At 42.0% G+C, this 12,284-nt stretch overlaps 1 protein-coding gene across 1 annotated transcript in view; it reads left to right on the forward strand.

Moving 5' to 3' along the window:
* Positions 1-12,284, forward strand: part of CRB2 (crumbs cell polarity complex component 2) — a 48,641-nt gene that overhangs the window by 4,672 nt on the left and 31,685 nt on the right. Inside the window, 2 exon segments of the mRNA XM_075715960.1 lie at positions 4,100-4,133; positions 4,136-4,228. Coding sequence (XP_075572075.1) covers positions 4,100-4,133; positions 4,136-4,228 — 127 coding nt within the window.

Consider the following 12,284-nt stretch of genomic DNA (forward strand, 5'->3'; position numbering starts at 1 on the left):
AAAATCAGAAGATCTTGATGCTGTTAGCTTGCATTGTTCAATTCAAAAAAGTAGATTCGTATTTGGTGGTGAGGTTGAGAACTTTAAGGAGGGAAGGCGAGGCTCTCTTCTCTGAGGCAGGTACAGTATGTGTCTATGACAGGAGATAGGAATGCCTTTATTCTTACCAGCTTCTGTCTGTGATACTGGCCGTCATATCACACATCTGAGCTGTAGTATCCAATCTGTAATATCAGGATTATTTTAAGCCCTGTGTGAGGAAAGATTGTGAAACACGTGCAAGTGTACATTGTTTCTTGAATGGAAAGCGCAGACCGTTTTGCTTAGGTACTTTGCGCAGTTCATTCTGAACTGTTTGCAGGAAAATGTATAGGATTGTTTTGTGAAAACTATACAAAAAAGTATAGAATAAGAAGACAGAAAGGTTCTGCTGAGTACCCCAGACCTACTCTCTCCCTTTTCTCTTAATCCAGCTTGCCTGCTGCTGCCCCATTTTCATGGCATGCATTTCCGGCTTGCGAAGTTTCCTGCCTACTGGCTGAGAATAGAAGCCTTGCTGTTATGCTGTCCTTAAGTCTCTTGTAATGAGTGTTACACAGACGAAAGCAGCTGTGTCCTTTGGCTCTAGTTTTAATGCTATGTTAAATAGCAGATTATACTGACGTTGGACTGCAGCGATGCGGAGGTAGCACAAACCGTGGCCACTTTGGGGATGGCTTTAGCAAGGATGACTAAGGACTTGGAGCTTATGCTTTAGATAACACATCCACCCAGTTGTTCTCCTTCTTTGGAAATGTAGTCAAGCCTAACAAATCGGGGCCTTAACAGAGTTGCATCAGGGTCCTTTAATTGGACTAAGCTGGTTAATACACACATTGGCTTTTGTATGCCCAAGGGTCCAGCACAGAAATGGTCTGCCATTTATGCTGGCAAAATCTCATAAAATTGCAACCATGAATGTTGAAAAAATTAAATTCTAATATTCTCACAGGTAGACACTGATTAAGGTATTTTGATTATTATACGGAAGTTGGATGTCTTGACCTATGTGGGCTTTGTTAGCTTGGGTTTTGAGTGATGCTAAAGGAGCCTGAAGTCCCAGCAGACCACTTGGATATGCTAGCAGTTAACAGTGGTCACAGAGAACGAATTAACACTTTTTTCAAGAGGATCGTCCCTCGTAACCTGCTCCAGTCCCAAAACTCACAATATGTGCGTCCTGGCAGCAGTACAGGCATGAGAGTCTCACCTCTGTCTGTGGAAGATTTTGGCTGAGAACCATATACTACTGTCATTTCCCAGGTTGCTCAAGTCCAAACCCTGTTGTGACAAATGCATGAAATGGTACCTTCTAAAAGGTACCATTCATAGGATTTCTGCATGTGTAATATTGACAAGTTGGCCATATTAGCAGTTCAGTTCGAACCCATCAGCATTAACTTGACAGAAAGACCAAGTGAAGACTCCACAGTAGCAGCTCTGGAGGAGCAGCTGAGGGAACTGGGATTGTTTAGCCTGGAGAAGAGGAGGCCGAGGGCGACCTTATCGCTCTCTACAACTGCCTGAAAGGAGGGTGCAGTGAGGTGGGTGTTGGTCTCTTCTCCCAGGTAGGTAGCGATAGGATGAGAGGAAATGGGCTCAAGCTGCGCCAGGGGAGGCTTAGATTGGATATTAGGAAAAATTTCTTCAGGGAAAGAGTGGTCAAGCATTGGAACAGGCTGCCCAGAGAGGTGGTGGAGTCCCCATCCCTGGAGGTGTTCAAAAAACGGGCAGACGTGGCACTTTGGGACATCGTTTAGTGGGCATGGTGGTGTTGGGTTGACGGTTGGACTGATGATCTTAGAGGTCCTTTCCAACCTTAATGATTCCTAGTTTTTACTTTCATTAAAAAATAATCCAGCCACCAAGTCAGGAAACATGAAATTATTACTCTACCCTTAATTGGTTTAGTGGTGGACTTGGTAGTGTGAGGTTAGTGGTTGGACTGGGTGATCTTAAAGGTCTTTTCCAACCTAAATGATTCCATGATTCTATGAGTGAAACTCGGTTGCTAGCACAAGAAGCTACTGCTTGAGGCATTGTCTCAAATGTACTGAGAGATACCAAGAGTGTTCCTCTCTGGAGCTTTTTAACTGTTCAGCCTCCACTAAACTGTTTTGCTCTTTTCTGAGTCTAACCAGTGTGTAACAAGTCTTCCGTAGCTAATGGCTCTGTCAGGGGTATACGGTGCCACAGGCCACACGGCACAGCAGTAGCAGCAGAGCTGCATGAGACCTAAGCCTCTGTGGGAGGACCTCAACTTTCTTACGTGTGGGGATTTGTTACACTAATTCTGTTTTATGAAAGCTGAGCATGTCCTTCAGGTAGACATATGAGCCATAAATTACTATGGATAGCTTTATTTCCTAAGTGTTGTGAGATATTGCTCCAGTCAGCTCACAGAAGTGGCTGTATTCAGTGGAGGAAGAGTGGTGGTTTCTTGCAGTGTTAATTGTGCAAGGGATTCATATGTATTTGCTTTGATTTGGAAAAGGTGAGTTGGTAGGAGGATAATTCACGTGAGTGAGGCAAAAAATTTCTGTGCAGAAAGGTTCTGCACATGTCAGCACTTGGTTAAGTCCCCTGACAGCAAAATGAGAATCTAAAGAGAGAGAAATGAGTTCCAGATGGTTGTGGTAACTGGCAAGAAACTAATACTGAGGCTGATCTTGAGAAAACAGACTGAAGACACCAGAGATGAAGGTGGGGGCAGGGTGGTCCAGATAAGGTTGATAACACATGATATATCATCTTTGGAGCATTCCAAGGCAGGATAGTGAGATGAACCATTTGTTCCTGAATTGCAGTGTTTTGGTGGTGAAAATGCTCTTGCTGCGACTGTTTGGCTTTCTGCACTGAAGGTAAAACCAATGCAGTCAATATCCTGTTTCTCTGTGCATGGCCCATCAGCCTCTGTCCGCTCGGCAAGGATGCTGAGATAATCTAAATTACTCATTCTAGGATTGCTGTTGTTTCCATCATGTGCAGCCTAGGCCTATCTGCACCAATTCCTTGCTATCTTGCGTATTTCTTGTTTAAACTAGGAATTTGTATGGCATCTTACCTGCCTTCTATTTTTAGTTGTCAGTGGAAGGGTAAGGCAATGTACGTAATTCTCATTACAGTTAATTTAATCCAATTGTGATGTGGATTTAGAGGTACTTAGCAGGTCACAACTGAGTGTAGACTCTGTCTTTTTCCGGTTACTCTCGTAAAACAATGGACACTGATAATTGTTTCCACTTCTAAAACTAAACGCATGCATCTAAAGGTGATGTGATGTGATGTGGTGCTTGTGTTATGCAGATACTTCTGTTGATTTCGGTAACTGTTCCTTAATTGGGAAAAGATGGTTCATGTACATTTTGTGGGTTCGTATGTCTTGTGGGTTCACACATCTCATGATGTATGAGACACAGCGGTAAAGACTAAGTGTGGACTACCTCTGCTCTTTGGGATTCACAGTGTGCTTTTTGTGTCATCTGTTTTACTTTCTCTTTGAACAAAGCAGCCTCTATCAGAAAATTGTGGTTGATGCTCGTCTGGAGTTTGTAAATCCGAACTGATACAGAAGCCTGCATCCTAGAAATGATCCCCGGCCACCTCAGTCCCCAAGCCCATTCTCAGCTCCTGTCACAGCTATGGAGGAGACACCAGGTTTGTTTTCTTCGTTATATAGGGGGAGTTCAAAAAACAGAAAGCAAAAAACCACACAGAGGACTTTTTCCTTTTTGCCTTGTGCTGTGAATCTCCCAGTTCTTCAATTTCTCCCTGCCTTTGAGAGAAGAAGCAGCCCTAGGCTTTTTTCAGACGCGGGCCTGTAAGCCCTCCAGCTGCTGTGCCTGTAAATCCGACTTGCTTTGCCCTGTGCAGTTCAATCCGCGGGATCCAGGCAGCATTTTCTCTTTGTTCCAGGAACATGAGTGAAGCATTGAGAGTGGACAGGGACTCTGTCCACTGTGTTAGTGCTAGTCCCCAATTCGGCAGGGCATGGAGCGAGTGCCTGTAGTAGAGAAAATTCGCCAAAGTCCGTGATGTGGGGAGAGCTGGTATTTGCTAGCTTCCAGCTACTGTTTCTCCCCTGAGGTTTTTAGAACAGCCACTCTTAGTCTTGTCATGGAATTAAAGAAAACTACATCCAGGGCGTACAATGCTGCTCTCCTGCTGCCACTTTTCCTCTTATTTTGGGGTAAGTTTTTGTCTTCTGTGCCTGATTCTTACCCAGCTACTATGCAGTAACTTTGGATCAAATCTGTGATCTGCCCTTGTATTGCAAAGGTAACTGAACAAAATGTCACTTAGAGTTAGATTGGAAGTCAGGAAACTTCTTGTCTGGAAGATAAACAGGCATTTCATTCTAGATATGTTTTTTCTTCTATTTATTTCTCGTGTCCTTTCGTCTTTCTCCCTGTGCACATGTATGTATGCATTTATTCACAAGAGCTAAATGTGTGTGCGCTTTCAGGTGATTAAGTATTCAGCTATTATAGTGACTGTTTACTCCATTGAAAAGTTCTAAATTTTACAGTTGTACCCATACAGAAGCAATGCAGAGCTTTATTTCCATTCTATATGCTTTAGAAATACATTTAGGCAAGAGAGTGTACCTAGGGGAGTATACCAATACGTTGAAGTGCCAGATTTCTCTGGTACAAAATGTGGAGGAAGGAGACAGTACATGAGTGTTCTCACTTAGAAATTTTGAAGAAAGCAGATCCATCCTGAAAGTGCAAGAAGTGATGAGGTATCAAAAAAGTCTGTCACACTGATGGAGGTTTTTGTTTTGTTTTTTCCACATTGAAAACACATTTTATAGCCAAAGAATATCCTTGAATATACTGGGATTCTTCAAGTTCACATGAACATGTCTTTGGGCTCCAGAAGTCACCCTTGTATACAATTTCTTAGGCTCCCTGAAAAACAGATTTCTCTGTTTCTTCTGGAATGGGTGCCTGGTGATCTGCTGGGCCTAGACATCTGTTTTAGTCATCTAGGGATTATAAGGTCATGTCAGGAACATGTCCAACCTTTTACTGGAAAGTATGATTGGGAATGAACCGGCCTCCTTATCCTCTCCTCGGCACTGCCAGGCCAGTATCTGTATATAAAAGTCCTGTTTGGTTTCCACCGAGGTAGGACAGGAATGATCAATGACGTGAAGAAGTGGAGGTGAAGTGTGGAGAACATGCAGAAAATGCAATGAAAGTGCCTTTTCTCTGTTAATATCTGCTGAATTTTGGCATTTTCTCACATTCGTGGGTGATGATTATGTACTTTTTGAGAGTTGGAGGAAGTTTTCAGCTTTTCCTTTGATTCCCCAACAGTCTTTTTTTTCCCTCTGAACCCGCCCTAAATCTCCTTTGCTCCGCCCACCTCAGACTATGAATATGAAAGTCAAAATATGTTTTGATTTTTGTCTGAATTTCTCCCCCTGCCCCCTGTCCCCCATCCGCCCCCCCTTCCTTGTACCAGCTTCTTTGTCTGGTGCATTCGCTCCAAGTGCCTGGAATTCCTCTGGCCATGGGGAAGCAGCAGGACTGTCTTTTGTATCTAGTAACCATAGCTACTGGTTTGGAGTGTGAAGCAATTATGGTGGCTTTGTATTGTGCAGAAGGAAGGCCCATGGCATATACGGTACCGCTCAGTATGTGGCTACCAGAGAGCTGGCATGTTTCTGGGGATTTGTGCTGTTTGACCGTTGCACCGATAGCTTTTCACTCTTGGGTAAAGCTCTCCTCTGGAGCAGTGCTTTACTGGGAACACTGTTTTCTTTTGGAGTGCAGGTGGATGACACATCTTGATATAGCCAGCAAAGCTCAAGGGAAGGGGTAATCTCCATAGTCTTTCCACCTGCTCCTATTTTGCAAGGGGAGTTCTGCCAGATTTTAACTGTGGTGAATGGTGGTGTTTATGTAGCACTTGTAGAATTTTAAGGCCATATGGAAATGCTTTTTCTTGCCCTTGTGAGGCATATGACTACTTTTATTTTATTTCTAATTGACTGAGTCTAAATGTCATTGAAGCACAGAGTGGCTAAGTTACTTGTTCAAATTTTTTGAGAAAATTCTGATTATCCAGATGGCCTGTTGCAAGCTGTAACCATAAAACCATCCTGCAGCCAGATCCACACTATCTCCAATTGCTTCAAATAAACTCCAGAGGGACAGTGGTACAGACTCTGCACGTGACTCCAGTTTTACTGCTGCTGTCTGTGTAATGGGCAGAATAGCTCTTAACCTTAATTTGTTGTGTTCTAAAGGAGATTCTGGAGGGCAGAACTGAGTGTCTACTCATTTCTGTTCCCACAACTGTAGCCAGCAACGAGCACAGTAATTCACATACTTTTGGCCTGGAAAATGCTTTGGACGCCTACTGAGAGAGAACATGTGCAGACAAACCTTTTTTCTGGCAGTTTGCTATCTGCTCTAATGGAAGCTCTTGAGATTAGCTGGGACATACGGACAGTTTAAATCTTACTCACTTGAAAACATGGAAACAAGTAAAGACAATCTTTTCAGCTGCTTTGTTGGTTGTCAGTATATTTAAATAAGAATTGGAAATTAAAGCTTGTGACTCAATCTGATTAACTGAATACACAGGAAACCCCCGTCTCAGTGTTTGATCTGTGGAAATGGCTGAGAGATCAGAGAATGTGTAAACCATGAAGGTCAGCACAGAGGAGTGTTTATTAAGGGAAAATACTGGGGTGTCATAAGCACAGAAGATCAAAGAGTTACTGTGGCAATATATGCAATACTACCATAAACCATGGATTTATAGCTCCTGTCTTTCTCCAAGTTCTAGAAGTGTGATAATAGGAGTTACATCTTCAAATCTGCATTAAAACAGTGAACAGATAACGAAAACAAGCTAGCTGGCTACTTCTGTGTTAAGAGTAAGTTTAATTCCCTGAAGTGGTATTTCTGACTAATGCCTCTGACGGTAATAATTGGCACTGCTCAGCCCCACCGTTGGGCACCATTCAGCAATTCACTGGGCAAGCTGGGTGGGAGAGAGCCAGGAATCAGCATTCTGCTTCTTTGAGGGGGTAAATAGTCTGCATATTTCACAAGAGGAAACTGAGCCGCATCTTCTTATGCCTGTCTTAATGAAAGTCTAGTGATCTAGGCCTTTATAAACTCTTCATAAATATTTTATCCTAGTAGACTGTGTACATACCTCTGACATGAAAAAGCTCCATCACATCAAAAACCTAGCATGCAAATGTTGTGGTCTGGAACTTATTGGTCTCCAGTAACAGAGAAAACCAACGTAAGAAGTAGGCTGGGAAGTGATGAACGCACAACATCCATCTAAAACTTTGGATGAGAACAACTGCAATCTGAACTGTGTGCAGGGACTTCACTAGAGGTTTTTGAATTCATATCCAAACCGGTTAGTACAAGATACCGGGCTTGTGTGCTTAATCTACCAAAACTCTGTAAGAGAGATCAAAGGCATGAGTAGTAAGGCTCTTATTTTTAAATGACTCTTCTAAAAGATGCTATAGGCATTGCTAGGATCCCTAGCATCTTGCTGGGCCATTTATTCAGTATGGTCTTCGAGGTACTACCTGCTGATTGCCAACATTGCTTTTTGATTTTCTAATCTTTATTTTGAGTTTTTTTGGGTTTTGTTTGGTTTTTTTTTTTTTCATAGTGTCATGTCTTGCTTCACAGAGATTGTCAGATCTGATAAGCTGTTAACCTGAGATGATGATGGTGGTGTTTAGATTCAGCCAACAGATAGTATCTCAGCCTGCATTTTCACTGAAGTATCATTTCTCCCTTTTATACTATTTGTGCAACAATTAAAAAAAAAAATAGTAGCTATGGAAAAATGGAGAGGTAGAATTTGACTTGAGGGGAATTGAATGTAGCTGATCCTAATGGTGACATCACCTGAGCATGAGAGCAGGAAATTCAAACAAAAGCTGATGGGAAGTGGTTGGGGGGAGAGAGAGCAGCTGGTAGGTAGGAGCAAGCTACTTCAACAGAGCTTCTCCTGAGGGCTGGCAGAGGTGGTGAGCTGCTGCAGCTCAGGGGCTTAGTAGTTGTGATCAAACATTGGTATTTTGGAAAGTTTCCCGTGCCCATATCTGATTTCCTGATGTTGAATAGAAAAGCCCACTGTTAAAGCAGCTGTCAAAAGATGCCCATTATGTTAAATAGGACAAGGAATGCAGGTTGTGGAATATTTTAGGCTAGGTGAAAAATCAGTGCCAATCATTAGCATTTCATGAGCTTGTCAGTAGTCTCAAGAGAATTTCAGGGTCTTGTTTCTGATGCTGGTATTACTAGGAGCAGGTGCTTTGCTCAGGTATGGGAAGAAAGGGTTTGATCTCTCTGTGTCATAAGGAAATGGGGCTTGTAAAGCCCTAGGATGCGTAAAGCCATGCGTAAAAAGGCCGTGTACATTCCCTGGACAAGTACATTGAAGGTACTTCCTAAAGAAGGATTTGATTTTATTCTGCCATTGCCTTCCACAGCAGATATGCTAATCTTCCAAAGTTAGCAAGGGTGGGGAAGAGAGAGGGTAAACAGCATGAAAGCCCCTTTTCAGGCCTGTCCAGCCTTCCTTCCTGGTGCATGGATCCTGGGAAGGAGCCATAGTGTGTACCCTTTCATTAATCCTTTACACTGACCAGGATAGGGAAAGATCAGCAGAGGTCAGCAGGGATTTACTAATATAAGCACATGCCTTCCTGTTGTCATGGAGACATAACTCTTTCCATTCCTTTATTCAGAGTTTATTTAGTAGTTGTGTTACTCTGATATTTTAGGTGGAGGGGTTCCCTTTCTACCCTTGGCCTCGGTATCTTTCTCTAGCAGGGAAGCATGCTGGGGTGATCAGCAGGAGCACGGCCTGACTGGGAAGAATTGCATCAGGCTGGGGTTTTGAGCATTCACAGTTCAGACACTTGAAGATTCCTCTAGCTCAGTTATTATTGTGGTGCAGTTGGAGGCTGCTGCTGGGAAGCCTGCTGTTCTCAGCTCTTGGTTGTAAATTGTCTTTTTGCCAGTTGTTGTCTTGAGTAGGGCAGGTGAAATACACCTGGAGGAAGCCTCTTATCTCCACAAGCCTGCAGGGCCTTTTTGTAAAAGCTGATCATCATTGGGAGCAAGGTTTAAAATAGCATGGAAGTCAAGGAACTCAATAACAAATCCACGCACAAAAGGTACTTAATACATCATGACTGGGTCATAATTTTGGAAACTAAATACTCGTAAGCATGAAGCAGTCTTTTCCCAAAGTACATCGCTAAAACAAGAGGAGAATATGCTCCAGTCCTGTCCATTGCAACTTGTTTAACAGAAAACAAAAGTGCTACGCTAGGAGATGCAGCATGTAAACTCTTTTTTCTTCTGTTTGGGAATCCTCACAGTAATAGGTTCTTCAGGACGAGAGTGCACATCCCTTTGCTCCGCGTGGTTCATGTCATGGGGAAACACTGTTGGGCATACGTGTAGCCTGGTTACCCCTTAAAAGCATTGCAGCTTCAGTCTGGTATTTTACCTCCTCTGTTTTTCTGTCTTGTTTTTTAAACTGGACTGTGGGTAATATGAGTTGTGCTGATTTTCTGGGAGAGAGAAGCTGAAGGGATGAGAAAAGCTGGACATATGCAGACTTGATTCTCATCCTTTTGTCATTCTTTTGTCTCAGAAAGGCCCACTACTGATTGACCCAAAGACAGGAAAGACACAAGTCCTTTTGTAATTAATGTTGCCGTAATTAGTCTGGGTATAGTGCCCTGTCTGGCATCCTGTACCACTTTAGAGCCTACCTAGGTATTCTCTGTTTCCTGAGATGATTCAGGCATCTGGAAATGGTCAAAGCCACAGCTGAAATTGGGCAACTTTTCAGAACCTAGAACTTGGGGAAATATTATTTCATATTGTCAGTGGGAATCCAGAAATAAAATATACCCTTTTCTTTTATTGTCTTTCCTTTTGCTAGACAGTTGTTGTATTTATATTATGTACTGAAATAAAGCACCTCCATTTTATAGAGACTGGAAAAATCTGACTTTCTAATTCTGTAATACCTCTAATGTGAAGTATGAAAGGCTTTGAATAATTTCATCTTACAGGACACTTGTGAACAACCTGTAACTATTTTTTAAGTTGGGCAAACTGATACACAAAACACAACTGGTTTATCCAAGCTCACATTAAGTTTTTGCTAGGCCAGGCAATAATATTGTGGCATCCTGACTCTTCTGGCAGTTGTGTCTGCGATTATGAGCATTGTGCTGAGAGATGGTACACAGGAGATAGTGAAAAGGTGCAAATGTACTCCGAGTGCAGTGCACGTGCATGAACAGGTATTCAGAGATGGGTATTTTCAGTAAGTACTGCTGAGTCTGCATAGAATTTTTTTTGTGTTTGTAGAGATGATATTGTTCCATTTGAATAACACATTAAATATAATTTTTAAAAAAAAACATTAATCAGTTGTCAGAATTGTCCTTCAGTATGAAGGAAACAAGGTAATTTCTGGGCTGATAACCCCAATGCTGCTACTTCCCTGTTGGAATTTTAAGTGACCATTAAGAGCACCTTTAAGGTAGTTATCAGTGAAGCACTGAGCATCTTCCATGAGGTCAGGTGTATCCCCAGCTTGAGGGCATCTATCCTCTATCCCAAGACTTTGAAAAAACAAATATGTGAAAAGCAAAACCAAAAAATAGAAGCTGGTGAGTAATGCTAAAGCAGCATCTTGCAAGTGGTGAAGTAATAAAATGACTGAAGCTCCTTGCCCTGTGTATTGTCTTAGCAACTCATAATTGATCTCTAATAAAACCTTCTGCCAGCAGTGCTAACATAATGTCAGGATGGAGAGGGGAGGCTGTGAAAGAAGTTACTTCAGTGCAACTCATCTTGTGGGGGAAATTACCACTGAGATTTCACAACATGTGAAATTACAGAGATTTTGCAACAGGCAAACTTGAGGAGTTTTGTTTGGTTTTTAAAGAAAAGGACAGAAACCTTGCTACAGCTCTTTGAGAACCTCCTCCTCCCGCACCGTCTTTATCAGTTCCCACAACTCTCTCTGCCAGAGCACTGCAACAGCACCTTGTCCCCGTTGACTGAAGTAAGAGATTCCTCAGGACACTCTGGGAGAGCAACAGGGAACTACTACCAGGGGGATCTCGGATCGCCCAGCATCGCAGTAATTTCTGGTTTCTCTTTTTATGGCTAGAAAACTCGCTGTTGCAACTGCCCTTTGACAGGATCATTTAGTAAAAGTATAAAGTGTAAAATTATTAAAGCCAGTTATTAAAACAAAGCCTGGTAAGGCAGCTTGTCTGCCTTAAAGTGATACAAAAGGTCGCAAACCTCATCTTTTAGGGAATATCTTTGTCAGCTACCTTTAAAGTGTAAAACCAGACCTGTCCTGACAGAGCTCAATGAATGCTTTATATGCTTCTCTCTCAGCCTTTGAAGTTCCTCCTAATCCACCCCTAAATGCCTGGAACTTACTCTTCAAAGAAACTGTAGTCTTCTCCAGTTTCATTTCAGAGTAGGGTTGCAGGATGGTATGACTGTAATATATTTTTATGTTTTTTTCACTTACAAGCATCACTGCTTCATATTCTTCTTGTGAAAATTAAAGGAAAAATCCTGAATATCATTGTTAATCCAGCAACAACTACTTTCGTGGAAAACTATAAACTCTTGTCATTCGGTGACATCTTTGACCTGATTTTCACCATTTTCATGAACAGCATAGTCTGAATTACATGTTTTCATGGTTGGTATATTGTGCAGCAGGAAAAGCTAATTTATACATTATGCTTATTAGCATTTGGTGCATATTCATATCCTATTCAAATTCATATAATAATCTCTTCCAAAATTGAGAGGAATTATTGTATGCCCTAGGACTGATGGATGAAGATAAGAAAACTAGAGCTAAAAACGTCACACGTGTTCTTTCTCAAGCTAGGTGGTAGTCTAAGTCTTTGATACCCATGGTACGCTGAATTCTTGCCAAATTTCCTGGCGTTTAACTTCCTGGTGACGTCACAAGTGTTGTACTCACTTCTCACTGCTGATATCCCCCTTTCTGACATCACTCTGTAACAAATTCTGTTTTGAATTAGTGTCTCTTCTGTGGTGAATTATTTAGCCAGAAGTTTAGCACTGCCACTGAATGAATATTAGGGTTATACTATATTTACACAGTGGCGTGTTTTGTCCTTGGGAAATATTCCGGTATTAGTATAGGCATGCTATATTCAG

This window comes from Pelecanus crispus, chromosome 9, assembly GCF_030463565.1.
Source record: "Pelecanus crispus isolate bPelCri1 chromosome 9, bPelCri1.pri, whole genome shotgun sequence".
NCBI classification, from domain to species: Eukaryota; Metazoa; Chordata; class Aves; order Pelecaniformes; family Pelecanidae; genus Pelecanus; species Pelecanus crispus.